Source organism: Tasmannia lanceolata, unplaced genomic scaffold (assembly GCF_043159265.1).
Source record: "Tasmannia lanceolata isolate RefF3 unplaced genomic scaffold, GAP_Taslan_0.1 ptg000044l, whole genome shotgun sequence".
NCBI classification, from domain to species: domain Eukaryota; kingdom Viridiplantae; phylum Streptophyta; class Magnoliopsida; order Canellales; family Winteraceae; genus Tasmannia; species Tasmannia lanceolata.
In genome coordinates, this window is record NW_027518721.1 from 23,082,365 (window position 1) to 23,100,238 (window position 17,874).

Genomic DNA, 17,874 nt, shown 5'->3' on the forward strand with positions numbered 1-17,874 from the left:
GAAGTGGTTGGTAAATAGTCGCCTTGGTTTGGTCATTGCGACTCCCTTTGTAAGGAGGTATCCCTTCTCCATTTTTTAATAAGTTGTAACTCTTTTTTTATTATTTTTATGAAGTTGTTGCTAAATAGTTACCTGGTTTGGTCACTGCAACCCCCTTTGTGAGGAGGTAACCCTTCTTGGTAAGCATGAGACTGTTTTGCCTAGTTCCTAAGCTCTATTTGGCGGCAGGTAGTTACTTGTAGACTAGTAGTATAAGTAGTAAATAGGGAGGAGACAGACATTAATTTGATTTACTTAGAAGTTTATCTCGTAGAATAGCAATAAGTAGTAAGGTGTACGGAGGAAACAAGGATGCCATATCAGTTAGACATGCAATAATCACGTAGGAAACATCCCAGGTATATTCCAGGGATTTCAATCTTAAGCTAGTAACCAAAAAAGAGATTCTGTTGATGTGGCACCCAAATGCAAAGCGAAACCCCTAGACTATATTGCCTATTGTGCAACCAAACACTAGTGCAAGTTTGGTTGCACATAGTTACTTTTTGGAGTAGTGGTGAATTAGAACAGAAGTAATCAACATGTGTAATAGTAGTGAAGTAGTCTCCTCGTAGAGTAGTAGTAGGTGTTGCATGGTTGTCAATTGAAGTAGTTTTCTGGTACGGAGTGTCATTACCAAAATAAGGGGTAGTATATATACAGAGAGCAAAAGAGAGAGAGCAGAGAAAGAAAATGAGAGAAGATGGCTAAACCGCAAAACTCTCCTGGAAAAAATTAAAACACTTGTTTTCAAGTAGTTTGGTGTGAGGCAAAATTCATACAGTATGACTAGATCAGGAAGGGACTAGGCAGATAGTCCCCAATCGTTTGAATAAAAACATGAAACCAAACAGTACTTCAGAGAGAGTTGTCTCATGCCCCTAAGTATTCTTTACCCACTCACCAGTTTCCCCTATTGTTTATGGGCCATAGAGAATCTATTACAATCCCCCAAAACCTATCAACATCCAATTAAAAAGAAACAAGGTGAGTTTGGCCCATTATCAAAACATGCTAGTACCAATATCGGCGGCCTTTTTATATCATAAGAAATTTAAAGAACTATACTTGACTACTTAATTTAATTTTAATCTATTATTAACATTTAATCTACTATTAACATTCCGTGATGGATGCTAGCAAATCCCTTCTAAAAATGACATAATAGTACAAATTAAAAGAGTTTAACAAAGCTTTGTAGATAAGGCCCTGTTCGTTTAAGATTGTGAGAAGAAGATTGTAACAAGATGGCCCAAGAGATTGAGTTCAATCCTTTTAATTAGTTGTACTAAAATAGTGACAATGGGGATCTCGCTTGCCACAATTTGCCGGCCTATTCTCAAGGCTCCATTTGGTTGTCTACTCTTGATGGAAAGAAATGTAAAAAAAAGTCATACTAAATGGTAACTATGTACCTCTAAGGGAACAGACTAGGGTCTTGAAGATATCATCTCTTCTATCAATTGGGCCTCCACATGTTGTTTAGAGAAAATCAATAGGGGTCTCGTCTTTCTCGATATGCAACTGGAGCAACTGCAAGACATGTTGGGTGATTCTTGACCTTCTTAATCGTCTGCCTTCTTTCTCCCGATAGAATCTAACAATCTCCGAGTATGAACTCGGAGTATTGTCTGAATGTAGGTGATAGGGGTGCCACTTATGACACTTTAAATTAAGAAGCCCCGCCCTCATTCAATATGACCTTTCATCACTTTCTTCAGTTACCTTTTTCGTCGAGGGAAGACAGCTGAATAGAGCTTTAATCACAATCTCTTTAGTCATTCCTTCCATACGATATGCAACCGGAACCGCACCAGACTTTTGTGTATTTTCACAACCTCATACTAATACAACTCATTGCTAATTGTATTAAGAATGCCACTTATATGCTCATCCCTAAAAGACACTTACTGTGTCTCACTTTCACTCACTTTACATGATCAAACTGGTCAAATGCCATTTAGAATACCCTGTCCAGACAGTTCTATGCCGTTAATCCATCAAGCGTCGTTAGAGCGTTCGGTTGGTCTACCTTCCAAAACAGACTTCAGACCATTGAGCACCTTCTTCGTTGTCATTTTCTCGTTATAGATCATTGTGCCCTTTGTGTGCTAGCGGGAGAGACTGTGCCCCACATGCTAATTCACTATAGTATGCTAGAGAAATTTGCAGTAAGATTCTAGACCTTTTTGGGATTTATTGTGTCTTTCCAGCTCAGATGCCAGATCTTTTGGATAGCCGGAATTTTGCTCCTTGGCCCGGCAAGGCGAAAACCCTATAGAAATTGGTCCTAATGGCAGCAATGTGGGTGTTGTGGAAAGAAAGGAATGCTCGAACATTTAAGAATGTTGCTAAAAGTGCCTCCCTTGGATGGCTAAAAAAATTCCTTTAACCGTTGTACGGGGACTAATACCACTTCCAAGCGCCTTGATCTACAGTGTTCACGTGCTAGAACTGTTGTGGTTTAATGAGGTCGACCGATTTCGATCCCAAGTACCAAACCAACCATGTGGTCATTCACAGTGGAGCGTAGTCGGTCTTGGTTCGGCCACTTATCTGAATCAACAATTACGGAGCTCTAAGTTCCCCTCTTATGGACCCCTCTTGGTTCGGCCACTTATCTGAATCAACAATTACGGAGCTCTAAGTTCCCCTCTTACGGGCCCTATGCAGTACGATCGTCAGAATAATAATTTTAACAAAGGGAGTGAACAGACATGTTGCGACGGTAGATATTGCTCAGTAGGTGAAACCTAAGTCCGCAAGGCGAAGATAAGGACCACATCGAAGAAAGAGAGAAGGAAACAATTGATTATTGCATTAATGATAATGACACAAAATTTGTATGGGGTTACTGATGGTTACAAAGATAAGGTTCAAAAGATAAGTAAAAGACAATGTGTGGCTGGGCACTGAAACAATCGAGAGCTCGAGTATGAATAGTGTCTTGTGGAGAGTTGCACGTCCTTCGTATTGTCGCCTTGTCCTTTTTTAATTTTTTAAATCTTGCGATCCTTGCCAAATGATACTAATGGGGCCTACTTTAGCCTTTTGTGTGGACCTTGATCAGATGATCCTAGGCCGTTGATCCATTAAGCCTCATTTCATTTAGGCCACCACAAAGAAAATCAAAACCATTGGTTTTTTTTGTCCTTTTATCTTATGCATAGTATGTCTATTCAAAAAGGGATCAATGCCATTTGGGTTGCCCAAATGATCCTCTCAAATCAACGGTCTTGGCTTTTACATACACGTCTCGGTGTGGTCTAGACCCGGCAAAATGGCACCCGTACCCGCGTGTACACCCGGCCCGTAGCAAAGTTTGGGGGTATAGGTACCAATTTTGTTACCCGCAAAAAAAAAGATCTGCATGCGACCCCGTACCCTTGACTAGCGGGTGGGTCTGGGTCGGGCCCTCGTACCCACGGGTTACCCATTAGAAAACAAAAGCCCTTTTTGTTTGAAAAGTTTTTTCTCTATTTTTTTTTTTTCTCCGGTGGCTACTACCATCAAATCGAGTTTCTTGAGGAACAAGATTAGCCTCCAACACAAGCAAGCAATAAGTAACTTGATCGGATTGCAGATCATATAATCTTGACCGTTGATTTGGTCGGTCATTCATTGGGTCCAGATCCCATATTGATAGGAGTTTTCCTGGGTTACCCGTTGGTTTACCCAACCCGTGCGGGTTAGTGAAAAGCCTACCCATAGAAATGCGGGTATTTTTTACCTGTACGGATGTACCCGCTGGGTATACCCGCGGGGATACCCATTTGCCAGGTCTAGTGTGGTCCCTGACATTTTCCTCTTCAATTCATCGTGAAAGTGACTTTCCGCGTAGTCCTTCTCGAATGACCGTGGTTGGACAATTCAACCATCTCTCGTGAAAGACTATCGGGTCATGAATATTTTATAGGAACTCTTTTCTCATTTTATATATAGGCAGATGACATTTTCGCCCCCTGTAGGATTATGCGCCCCACTTTTAAGTGAATTTTGGGCAGTCTTCAAGGCCTTTTGACATCTTAAAAGGTGGGTGGATAATCCTACAGGGGGGGTGAAAAAATCATCGCCCTATATATATATTTATTGAGGAAAGATTAAGATGTCATATTTTACTTAGGAAAAAATAATATAATAATAAAACACGGGAAAAAAGAAATAACATTGGGTATTTTACCCACATGAGTGTTATGATAAATTCGCACTCCCTATAGGATGATTCACACCCCTGTAACGTGAATTGACATCAAAAGGCGTTAAAGTCTGACGCTTTTTTGACGTCAAGCAGGTGTGAACAGAGGACACGAAAGTAATTTTTCTCTTTGAAAACTGCTTCTGTCGAACCCAACTGGTAACTTCCGAACGGGGAACGCGGGAAACTGAGGTTTCTCCATCAGTTGGGCCATGTGGGTCCCACCATACTGCCGTCTTGACGACGGACTGGGACGGTCCAATTAGACGATCCGAATATCAACACCTCTCTCTCTCTCTCTCAACCTGATATTATCAAAGTCTCTGTCTTTCTTCTTCTCTTGTAGAGCCCTTTGGGCGTTTTCCCATCATCCCAAATTCCTGAGCAGAGGTTTGTAAGTTTATCTTTTGTTAGTTGCTAGTTAAGAGCTTACTTTTTTTTTTGTTGATGCTGTAAATGTAGTTTATGAAGAAAAAAAATGTATCTAAATAAGAATTTATTAAGGAAAATTAGCTGTGTAAATGAATAAGGAGGGGTTTGTTCAGAACTGAATTATATAGAAATTGCCCAAAATTGCATGCAAAAAGATGAAATATGTCATGGGTAGTTTGGATATTTTCTACTACTTGTCTTTCATATAGACCTTGTTTTCCACTCTGCAACTAGTTCATCTTAAGGGGTTTATTTATGGGTTCATCATCACCTTGACAGTAGAAGGAAGAGGGAGATTTGTAATGGGTGAAGGTTAGATTTCATTTGTTATGGGAATAAACTTGATAATGATTATTAGATTACTGATTGATTGTTTAAGGAAGTGAATTAGATTGAATTAGATTATGTAGTCCTTCAAACTCGGAATTCTTCTACTCATAGTTTTTACTTTTAAAACTCCCCAGCGTCATCGCGGACTCCCCTGAGTAGACTCTCTTTTACCTTGTAGTTTTATGCATGTTTTGTTGGGAAGCTTCTATCTGTAGTGTTTTTGTTTTGGAGGGGGGACATCTTGTTCGACTACTCTGTCCCTCAGGATTCCATCTGTTAATGAAATACTTTTTTGGATGGCACTGGTTATTATTGTGGTGTTCTTTCCTTCAGTCTGCTTAGATGACTTTAATCCGAGTCCTAAATTGATATCCTTGCATCAGACAAAGTTTTTTAAACACAACTGGCACTTACTGAATTTGCATCCATTCAATATGTCCATGCATAATGAGTGGCGGAATCAATGAAACTAACATAATAAACCTACCTTTAGACTGAACTTTAGTATCTGAAACATCTCTATGAACAATTAAAAAGTGGGCACTCTAATTTAGAAGAAACAAATGAAGGCGCAAGTTTGTTAGCTAATTTTCATTTAACACTAAGGGGCTGTTTGGATACGCAGATTTTAGAATTCAGGATTTCTTCAAAATTGTACCTAAGATACAAGAGAAGAAGCAGACCAGCAGTCGTTTTTGACTCGTTTTTGACTTCTCGCCCTTCTTTCCGTCGGCAAGAGAGTAGCAGATCCTCCCATATTTCCAGGTTTTAGAAATCTCAGGTTGCGGGAGAGATTTTTAAAATCTGATTTTCTTGCTTAAAATCCAAGAAACGCTGCCAGGACAGCATGCAGCAGCTGGATCATGAACCATCTTTTACACTGTTTTCAAACTAAAGACCTGGATTCTAAAATCCGTGTATCCAAACGGCCCCTAACTGTCTTTTGGAACAGTACTATTGACTGAGAGAATGAGTTAAGTAAAACTAATCCTAGTCGATTATAACTGGGGTAGCCAAGTAGTCTGTGTCTCAGTTCCTACTTTTTTGTTGCATAAGACGGATATACACATTAAGAGATTACTGAATAGAGAGATGTAGACGTAGAAGACTCTTCCAACTCTGCACTCTATCCCAATCAGCTTGTTGGTCAATTGATGCTAAACAAAACAGCTATAATTAGAAAAAGCAAACATCATTATTTTTTTTTCTCTGGTTGTCTTATGTCATTATTATTACACAGCTGAAACCTTTTATTGAAACCTACTACAACCTACTTCCACAACCGTGATGTGGAAAATCGAGAAATCCCTTCTCGAATAAGAATCTAACCCGATTGGTAGAAAACGTCAAGAAACAACGCAAAGAAACATAATCACACAAGAAACATATGAATTACGTGGTTCGGTAGTGTGCCTACATCGACGGGAGAAGATTTTTCACTATTTCGGTCTTAGGGTTACAAAACTCTTCTTCTTTGCCAAGAAAACACAGAGGAAATCACAAATCCGTAACCCTAACATGTGGCTTATTTATCAATGCCACTACATGAAGAAATTTACTAAATACCGCTTTAGTGAAACCCAAAAAATAAATTTGTCCGTCGGGGTACTGTATAATACCAGAATACAAGACATCTGCTTAACATGTGACACCACTTATCTTTTAAATCTTCTATTCCTTTGTTGTTCATCTTGGAAACCTCATTTTAACCTCCACATGTTCAGGTTCTCCAGTATGGTGAACATATGTTGTAGATGCTTGGTCAATCATGGAGATGTTTTTGATAATTTTTACTTAGTGAAAACCTTGCAATAGATGTGTTTTCTTTGTGAGGCATATTGCCTGAGTTGCTTTTTTTCCTCATTTCTCGTGCTCTCTCCACTGTTGGGGTCGTGCAATTAAGGATCTTTCCTTCTCTTACTAAATCATTAAGCCCTTCACTACACATCAAGTATCTTACCTTCTGCGCTTACAAACTCGTTACCTTTCACCATACATCAAGGATCTTACCTTCTCTGCTTACGGAGTTGTTGATACCTAACCATAATCCATCAAAGAAACACTACATCCCTATTCCTTCCCATTCAAAAAACCCTAACCCTCATCCACCAAAATTAATCATCAACCCTAATCCTACAAAACTCTACCTTCAAAACCTAATCTCACCAAACCCTAATCTCGAAATAGTTCATTCAAGTGGAAAAAGGATTAAATATTGGGATAGGAAGATGTCAAAATATAGCTTCCATCTATGAAAGGACCTGTAGAGAATGATCTCTCTATTTTTTGAAATTAGATATGCTGTTGGAAATTGGACTTCTGATTTTCTGTTTCAAATTACCATGATACTATGCAATATGGGCTGATGGACGACACTTCTCTACCCCTTGCTGAGTTGTCCAATATGACTTTTTTTCTCAATTCTGTTATTTCTTTAAGCTTCCAACTTTACTCTTTATAGTTTATACTTCTAGGTATGCAGCTTGTACCAAATTATTTATAACCTATATTGGACGCTTTTTCTCAATTCTGTAATTTTAATGTTTTTTGCAGGTCTAGTGTTTACGAAATGGCGGGCAGTTACAGAGATGAGGTACCCATGCTATCGGATAGTCAATCTCAACTATCAGATGAAGGCATGGATGTTGAATTACAAAGGTTTCCTACTAGGAGTACTACTAGGTCCTTTTCAATGAATCCCATGGGGGCCTATGAAAGTGAAACTAGCCTTGTATCTCATACTGGTCCTTTGCGGAGTGAAAGGAAAATTCCTTTTATACCCATGAGTGGTCCTTTATTTAAAACTCCGAAATCTGAGAACCATTTTCGACCTATGCCTGGGTTATTGGGCACCAAAAAATCCTCCGTCACGGCAGAAGAGTTTTCTTCAGGTAATGGTATTGGTCAGAAGGACTGGCCAGATGATAATTTTGTTGGCAAGAATGAACATTTATTGAAGTCCGGCCCATTGGGAAGATGCAATGATCCTTACTGCACCACGTGCCCAACGTATTATAATTTCAAACCTGGACAACAGAAAAAGTCAAAAGATTCATTTGAAACTAAGGTGCTTTTCCTGCCTTAAGTATATTGTATCTATTTTTATCTAATTTCTTGTCCCTATTAATGTGTAATCTTGATGCTTCAAATAATGTCAAAAAATAGCAGTTCATTCAACAATCTATTTTCTATTCTTTTATTGTTAACAGATTTTTTTTACTAGGATAAAGTCTGTTTTGCCTTTTTATTTTGGAAATGCCTGAAATTTATAACATTTTTGTGTCCTTGTAGCATGCTCATTTTTACCACTTACCAATAGATTAAATGAAGCATACGGGTTTTTGATTTGTAAGGCGATCCAGGTAGAGCTTGTAATTGGTTCTATCCATTGTCTTTGCTGACATTTTGAATGGAAAAGAAGTGGAGCTGATTCATTGTCTGACATGGAACTTCCATCCTTACTTTTCCTTAGTTGATTGACAACATGTTATAGTCAGCTACTAGTAATCCTTGAATGTGCTGCCTCATTTAAGATATAACGACAAAATTTGTTTATTCTATGAAAATTTTCCTTTGTTGATGTGTGTTTGGTTTAGATGAGGGGGACCATAATGCGAAGGCAATTACTGTAGTATGTTTATTTCTCTCACTATTATAAATACGAGTGATGAGAAGTTGTGGGTATCATTCAAGAAACACCATGACTTCCTTTCATCTCATTCACCCCTTCGTGTTTCTTCAATCTTCAATCTTCTTCTCTTCAATCTTCTTGGTATTCAATCTTCTTCTCTCATTTCTTCAACTTGGTATTAGAGCCAGACTTTTTCTTCTTTTTCTGATCATTGTTAAGATTTTACAAGCAACATCATGGTCATACGACTGGGATCAGCAGCCATACATACCATTAAGAGAAGATCATCATCAAGGTATTTTTGTAAGGATTTTGGGGTTTTTTATGCTTTTGTGGAATTTCTCTGCCCTCTGAAATTTGTCAGAGGAGGGGATCATCTGTAGCTGATCAATTGGAAGGATCCATGGGATGAAGAGCAATATTGGAAATTGACATAGCAAAGTGAACTATTTGAGTTCCTGGCAAGATCGAATCAGTAGTATGAGATTACTAGACAGTAAATCCTCAGTAGCAAGGTTCCTCCTCTGAGTCAGGTGGAGGTTCCTCCTCTGAGCCAGGCCTTGACCAGTGTCCTAAGTGAAGAAAGTCATAGAAATGCCATCCAGCCCACTCCTGACATATTGAAGAAATATACTAGGAGTTGATCAGGAGGCCATCAAGGTTCAAAAAAGGGACATAACCAAATGCGGATGATTCTTGAACCACTCCTGCATCTTATTAGATGATTGGTGCATCTACTACCACTCTTACTGATTATTCTACCTCCGATATGTTGACCTCATCCCGGGAAGAGATGGACAATCTTCGCTGCCTATTATTTCAACTGAAAGTTCGAGCCTCAATTGTTTCCTCTTCATTTGCATAATCAGGTTCTCATCCTCTCCTATTCCGCTGTGGATTATTGATTTAGGTGCTTCTGATTATATGAAAAGTTTGTCCAATATTTTTTCTTCATATCAACTTTTGTCTAAATGGAAATATAAGATGACATTAGCGGGTAACTCCTTGTCCACAATCTCTGGGAATGGAAACTTTAAGATTGTTGATCACCTTACTCTCTCCTCTGTGCTTCATGTTCCTCAATCAAATACAAACCTTCTTTTGGTTAGCAATCTAACCAAATGGTTGAACTGATGTGTGATCACTCTCCCTAATAATTCTGTGCTTCAGGATTTGGTTACGAGGAAGACGATTAGGATATGGCTGTGAAGCTAATGGCATTTATCTTCTGGATTCTTCACCTGTATTACCTTTGGCATGTCAGTTTAGTAGTCTCCATAGTAGTAGGGAAGATCATTTTATGTTATGGCATATCTGACTTGGTCGTCTTTCGTTGATGTCTATGAAATTATTGTTCGCAGAGTTGTTTGAGTATATTTCCACTTTGAATTTTGAAAGTGATAGAGGAAAGCAGTGATAGAAAAAGCAGTGTATGTGTATGTGAAGAAGAACTTCAAGTAAACAGAGCTATCCCTCCATCTAGTTGGTTGATCTTTGATGTTGGGTGCTAAGTTGGACAGACACCCATATTCGGACAATTTTCACCAAACTGGACAGATTTCTAATATCGAAATATTGGCGTATTTTTTTTTTTGTATAATTTCGAAATATTGGCATATCATGTTCCCAAATGTAAGGGTCATGTCTCTGCCTCCCCCTATATCAGATCATGGCCCTCTATATATTGATGCTTGTTTCCCTTTTGACCTATGATTTGGCCGACACTTTGAATTTATTGGCGACACACGTGTCGTGTCCGACACGGCACCTGTGTCCACACGTGTCGACATTCCTTTAGACACTTATAGATGTACTGCTAGAAGTGTAAGCAACTTTATATGTATGTACGTGTATGAGTGGGACACTATTTCTAGTTTTTTAGGGGTTTCCATGTCAGATACCTTGTATCCGTGTCGAAACTTGGTCGAAACTCGGCACACGAATCCGTGTCCACAAATCATGAGTATATTTACTTTCTATTTTAGCCGTGTCCCCGTTTCTAAATTTTGGGAGTTTGCCGTGTCTGTCGTGTCGAGACTTGACACTCGTGTCCGTGTCTACAAATCATAGCTTTTGACTATTTGGTTGTTTTCTCTTTCTTGTTTGTTGTTCTTAGGGTCACCTCCTTACCTTCACTCAAAAAGTCATTACATTTGGATACCTGTTGATCTCAGTTATCTTGCCTGACTCCATCTTTCAATTCCTATGCGCTTTTGATAATAATACACGTGTTTTATTATTTGACGCTCTATGATTGTTCTACACATTTTCCATTTTAGCGACTTTGAAGTGGTGAATATTGTTTTCTTTGTGTGAAGGATACTTCTCATTGAATAATACTGAATTATACTGCATCTGATCTTTTTCACACTTGTACATCCAATACTTGCTTATAGATGAGCTTTGTTTCTTGGTCAATTTTAGTTAAGGTTGTAGGGCTGCACCATAGTTCCTTTTATCTTGTAGTGATATACTCATTTTTTTGTGAATGATTATAGTGATATACTCATTAAATCTGCTTTTCTTTTAAACAAAATTGCTTGTGTGCATACAGTTCCATAGTGCATTTTATGGCGATGCAAAAGGTTGGGTGAGGAGATCTTTTTCCTTCCTAGATTCATATATTCCCGGCATCATGAATCCTCATGCCAAAGTTGTTCAACAATGGAACAAATTTTTCGTCATTTCTTGCTTGGTGGCGATTTTCATAGACCCATTATTTTTCTTCCTGCTCTATGTGCAACAGGTATAACTTTGTTTCTTTCAAACGCTAAAAGCTTACAATTTGGAAATGTTGTATTTTTCTATTTAAAAAAAGGCATAAAGTTTGGATTTCATCTATGAGATTTGGTCTTTACACTTCCCATCTCTGCCTGTTTAGTGAACATTTGCTTTTCAAGTTGAATTAACTAGAGAAAGAACATTATTTCATGAGAGGCTACTGATATTGGCACTGCTGTGTTTTGATACTTAGCCAAACTCACCTTGTCTTTTATTAATTAAACAACTGTCCTAACTCCTAAGCTATTTCAATTCTGCTTCTTTGATAACAGGACAATATGTGTATAGTTCTTAACTGGCCTTTGGCAGCAGCAATTGCAGCTGTGAGAAGTGTGACTGATTTCATCTATCTTTTGCACATGCTTCTTCAGGTAAGCACCAATCAACCACATCCATTGGTTCAGTATTATACAATGTTAAAAGTGAAGAATCTTCTTTTCAGTTGCTTTATTGCATTTCAAATATATTGTAATGTTTGAAACATTCCTACAATAAAATATTTTCTAATAGTTTCCCATTTCCCAATAAACATACCTTTCCTATTCCGATGTCCCCAAGCTGTTCTTGTGAGTATCCCATGGGGTCCGTTGAAGTCATACTGTCTATAGCCCATAACGTTTCTAACAATTCAAGAACTTGAACAAATTTCTTTAGGCCACATTGGGATAAGGTAGAACCTCTGGTACTTTTTAAATTGATTTGGGTGCCTTGAATGATATTACATGTATCTTCTTTGCTGTCGTCACTTAATATTTCTTCAAATTCTCTTGTAGCAAAAAATGCTAATTCTAGTAATCTTTTAAGGTTGAAAGGCTTCTCTAGGAAGAGGGCATCTTTTGTTCAATGTTTTTTCATTTTCAATCTTTGTTTGTCTCACACCTATTAGAAAATTAATGGGACAAGTTGTCATATCACCTTACCTCGTAATGAAAATTAATGGGTTGTTAATTTGTCTTCACCTCTAAGAAAATGGTTTTGGTAGAATAGAAACGGTGTGATCTTGTTGAGACTGATATAGAACTCTTCTATCTGTGACGAATGTTCCTAGGATTTTGTGGCAGGGACACTTCTATCTTCCATACCTCATAAGTAGAAGTGTTGAAATACTTACTGCAAATATGGAAAAGCTGAAGATCTCTCAAAAGGTCGAGGTGTGGTGTAGTAGTAGTATACACACAGATGAGTTAATGGCATCGGCAATCTTTTCAAAGAACCATTGGACTTAGCAATATTGCGTAGAAATGCCCCATCAATGAAATATTTTTTAGCTAGCATCTTCTGGAGAAAGAACTTACACTGACTGGGTGATGGTTCCAATGGCAGATCATTACAACTACTGGTGAAATAGTGCCTTCAATGCTCCGTAAGCAATCCTGATTTAGACGATCACATTCCCCATTCTTAGAGATATTTTTGGAGTTGGGAGACATTGGTAGAGTGCCTTATGATTTTAGGAGGGTCAAATCCCCTATTTAGAAAATTGTATTCTAGAACAATTTGCTAAACACCCCCTTGGCATATAATATGTTACATAAAAAGATGACATCATTTGTTAAGTTCATTGTTGTTTCTCAGGAAAAAAATATCAAACTTGTTGATGAGGTACAATTCCAGGTCTAGACTTTCCAACTCAATATGAGGAAGTCTGCTGCTTGGTTGTACTTTACTTTTCAAGTGTCTCATTGTATCTTTTCTTAGTTGTCTTTTTGTGTGTTATTCTGGACCTTCTTTTGTTGCCACCTTCATTAATTTCTGTGTGCTACTTTTGACTTTTGAGGCTCCAAACAGAAACTTCTTAAAAATGAAGATATATTCCTCTTTTGGTTTTAAGTCAGCATGTATTGATGAAATTCTAGGAGTCAAGGATCTCGTTCTAATTGTTTATTTTGGATTATTTATGGATTTAAATTCATGCCATCACTGATATTATATGATATTTCTTCTGCAGTTTAGGCTGGCATATGTTGCACCTGAATCCAGAGTTGTTGGTGCTGGAGATTTAGTTGATCACCCAAAAAAGATTGCTATTCATTACCTGCGTGGCTACTTTATGTTTGATCTATTTGTTGTATTACCACTACCTCAGGTAACAGTTTTTCCATTCGTGCATAATATTGTTGTATTTGTCTAAAGAAATTTTTAAAAAAGACGATCACTGATTAATATTGTTCCCCAACAATCCCTTTGAGCGCCTTGTGGATGTGACTGGGTCCGTTGTTCTGACCGGCGATCAAAATGATGGTTCATTGTTGTTGGTCTCACCTTGATCGAATGATCCTAGCTTCTTGATCTATTAAAACTCTTCTAGGATTTCCCTAGAAAGGATAGACCATTGGTCTTGTAGGCCTCAATCTGATGGATGAGGTGTCTGTTTGGCACGGTACCAGGGTCTCGTGGGTAACCTTATGATGGTCTACCATATCAACGATTCAGATCATACACACATCTCCCATGTGGGACCCATTGTTGATCACCAGGTTCTATTGTAATGGTGATTGTCATCTTAATTGCTATAGTCCTATGTCTTTATATTCTACAGTATCTATAAGAACTTAGTGAAATATTTAAATGCCCTCTGGTCTTGAGTGCTCTGCAATTTTGTGACTTCTCTTTTGACTTGCCATTTTTCTTCCTCTATAATGGTATATGTTTACCTTACAAGAACCACTACTCATCTGTGGGACTTGTTTTTGCTGTTAATATCATGATAGTTTAAGTGTCGATATTTCCATGACTAATCCAGTCTATAAGGAGATATTATTTGTTTCTATTATAATATAGGAAGTTAAGTCTTATATTTTTTTATTCATCAGGTATTTTTGAAATTTACTGCTTCAGTTTAATCTTTTAATATTGGTAGTTATTTTTGAAATTTTATTTATCCATTTCTGCTTTCTATGATTTTTGTCCCATTGATATTGTATTGGTACTGTTCACAGGCCGGGTTTTCACTTCTAATGCAGTATAAATTCTTCTTGAAAGTGCTTTGAGCGATTGTTTTCCTTATTTTCTATTGCTACTTGCTGGAATTCTGCATACCTTTTGCATTAGGTCTACCATGCACAAAGCATTTATGGTCTTAAGTATTTGTTTTAAAACTAGAATATTTGCATGCCCTATATAAATCTTTGTGGGGAAATGATTAGTATTCAGTTCAGATACATTTTGTAGAGTTTTCAGTTATCAACTCTCTTGTCCTTAATATAAATTTTTTGTTATTCTTGTTGTGAAGATCATGATATTGGTGGTCTTACCTAAGTACTTGGGATCATCAGGAGCAAATTTTGCCAAAAACCTCTTACGTGCCACAGTTCTTCTACAATATATACCAAGGATATTCAGATTTGTGCCTTTGCTTGCTGGTCAATCCGCAGGCGGCTTCATATTTGAATCTGCTTGGTCAAATTTTGTCATTAATCTTCTCATATTTGTATTAGCTGGGCATGTTGTGGGATCATGCTGGTATCTCTTTGGATTACAGGTACGCGAAGGCCGTTAAATTTAGTTCCTGGTTGGGTCCCCTTGTTTTCTTTACTTATCATGTTATACTGTACAAGTTTTTTGAAGTTTCTATCATAGATTCATACAATATAGTTCATAGAATGCATTCTCAATAATTATGTTTGCACTAGAACTATTTACAATATTTGTTATGGATTTGATTTTGATATTCATATCAAGCATGGAATTTAGACCAAATCCAACATCTAATGAGTTAAGAATTTTGTAAGAATTATGATTCCGTTTGTTATTCATTCTCTTAACCAAGATGTAGGTATAAAATATTAGTGTAAGGATATTGGATGTGTTTTTTGTAGTTGTGTTGCTATTGAGAATTGAATCAATTCATTCTCCTTATTATACTAGGAGAGATTTTTCTGGATTATACAGTGGACCATTATTTACTTTGATTATGATCTTCCTGTAGCATTGAAGAAAGTATTCTCTAATGGAAGTTCTGATCTGATTCCTCGTCTGACCTGGTTTATCCCATTGTCTCACATTCTTCCCATGTTTTTTCTATTATTTGCAATTAGCCGATAATTTTTGCTTACATCAGCAACTAGCAAACAACTTGAAACCAATGATATAATGTAATCTTCTTTTATCAGCTTACAGAAAATTTGTAGGATTTTGGTTGTGGGTCAGAACTGATTCAACAAGAATATGAAATGGCTTTGCTTTGATTTGATGAGTCATGAACCATGGTGAAAGATACTGTTTTCTGAAATTTCTCGTCTAGGAAATTTCTCGAAGATTTTCAAATTTATAAGTTTTCTTTGCACATAACCTACGAGATATTGTGAAAAATAAAATAAATAGATGCAAATTAAATGAATGAATGGATTTATTTAAAAATAATAGATAAGTATAAATACTAGGGATTTTTTGCGGAACTATCTAGATAATATTGTAAAATGTTGAGGAAACTCAAGAAAATCGCATTTCTAAAAGTTTCATGATAATGTGGGTATGTATGTGAATGGAAATGATCCCTAGACTCCCTTTTTTCTATAACATCACTTCTTGGAAATGATGTCTCAACTCCCTTTTTATTACCCCCCTTTTTTTTATAACATCACCGCTCACTTTATTAATCAGTTTTCCAATTGGTTGTTAATTGATTTTCTGTGAATTTTAACATTCTCAGTTAATTAGAAAAAGTGTGAAATATAGGGATGCCATTATCAAAATAAAAGAGTGATGATATCATTTCCCATTATATATTTGAAAATATTGCAGAAAATATTGGGAGATTTTCAAAACCTTGTAGATATTTGTCAATATGATTGGAATCACAAACAATATTTTCACCACTTCAATGGTTATTACTCTTCTACCAAACTCGTTACCATCACTAGCAATTACTTGCACAAGAGTAAAAAAGACAATGATATTGTGTATTCAATTCTTGAGGTTTTCTGCTCCAGTATCCAACTAATATTTCTTGTGTAACTTAAGAAATTTTGAAATCATGCTTAATAATATTAAACACATAAATGTATCACTTTAGATGGAAAATGTTCACATAATTTTTTGAAGTTGGATCAAATGTTTGTAAACTCACGAAGGTAATAAAAACATAAAAAATCTGCATTATTAGTTTTCTTTCCTAATCAGACTTCCCCATGCTTGTAGGAACTCAACTTGTACATTTTGTTTTCCGAATTCTTCATTTCTATGAATTTTTTATCTACTGTCACTCATGATAGTCTAATTCAAGTGTTTTATGTTTTTGATAGGTATCATATTTCTATCTCTAATAGTGTTTGTCAGATCTCTCTAATCGTGATTTAGATTGATTTGCACTTGGTTGCTTCATTGTTGACTTATTGTGTTGTATCCACAAATATTTAATTAATTTTATTATGCCCTTTTGTCTCAGAGGGTAAATCAATGTCTACGAGATGCCTGCAAAGATTCTCATTTATTTCAGCAGTGTAAAAAACTCATAGACTGTGGGCGTGGAAATGAAAATGAAAATTCTAATTCAACTCCATGGAAAGAATATTTGAATGCCACTCAGTGTTGTAATGCTGATGGTCGGTTCCCGTATGGAATTTATAAGCAAGCTGTTCTTATTTCTACAAACCCCAATATTGTTACAAGATATGTATATTCTTTATTTTGGGGTTTCCAGGTACATTTAGACCTCTTACATTCACCTGTTCTTTTTTAATATTTGTCTCTAAACTAATTTAGCTATTCTTTATAGGATCTTCATTTGCATTATATTTTGGACAAAGAATGAATTTAATATTTTGTTTCATCTAAATATGGTGAGAAATAGCACACTGAACATATTGAGCAAATTTCCTTCTTTAAAAGAGATTTTATTGATATTGTCAGAACATACATTTTCGCCGTTTTTCATAAATTTCTTAATATTGCATTATTAATCCCTATTTTTGATTGATTTAGTGAAATTGAGAAAGGACACTTTTTATTTGCTGGATTTTTTGTGTGGAATTTTATTTGTTCTCCATACTCTTCGATCATGTTTGAGGAGCTATTATTTTGGTCTCAATCATAATGGATGTTCATTGAGTGTAGATCTAAACTAGGGTACATAAATGTATGAATCAAAGAGTCAAAGGAAGATGATCCCCATTATGAAAATGATTCAAAAAATCTCATAGTAATGTCTTGGTGGTTGCATTCGATGCAACATAGCATCAGTAGAGGGCTGTTATTTCAACTAACAACCAAAGACTTCTAGGGTAATCTCAGAGTAATGTCTTGGTTGTTGCATTTGATGCAACCTTGCATCGGTAAAGGGTTGTTATTTCTACTAACAACCAAAGAAATCTGGGATATTGTAGCCAAAACTTATTCTCACAGGCATGATATTTACTAGATTTAGTAGCTATATCAAAAGATGGCTATTCTCTCCTAGGAAGATATGTTAGCAGAAGTGTTGTGCAGATGTCTTGTATTTTGATAGTGATTGATCACCCTAGCGGGC

At 36.7% G+C, this 17,874-nt stretch overlaps 1 protein-coding gene across 1 annotated transcript in view; it reads left to right on the forward strand.

The window, feature by feature from the left end:
- The first annotated feature begins 4,419 nt into the window (after window positions 1–4,419).
- LOC143863696 (putative cyclic nucleotide-gated ion channel 20, chloroplastic) overlaps window positions 4,420–17,874 on the forward strand; it is a 37,835-nt gene continuing 24,380 nt past the window's right edge. The window contains exons 1-7 of the mRNA XM_077374452.1: window positions 4,420–4,624; window positions 7,550–8,063; window positions 11,182–11,373; window positions 11,681–11,779; window positions 13,357–13,494; window positions 14,641–14,889; window positions 16,795–17,049. Of these exons, the coding sequence (XP_077230567.1) occupies window positions 7,566–8,063; window positions 11,182–11,373; window positions 11,681–11,779; window positions 13,357–13,494; window positions 14,641–14,889; window positions 16,795–17,049 (1,431 nt within the window). The 5' untranslated portion in view covers window positions 4,420–4,624; window positions 7,550–7,565. The remainder of the gene's footprint in view (window positions 4,625–7,549; window positions 8,064–11,181; window positions 11,374–11,680; window positions 11,780–13,356; window positions 13,495–14,640; window positions 14,890–16,794; window positions 17,050–17,874) is intronic.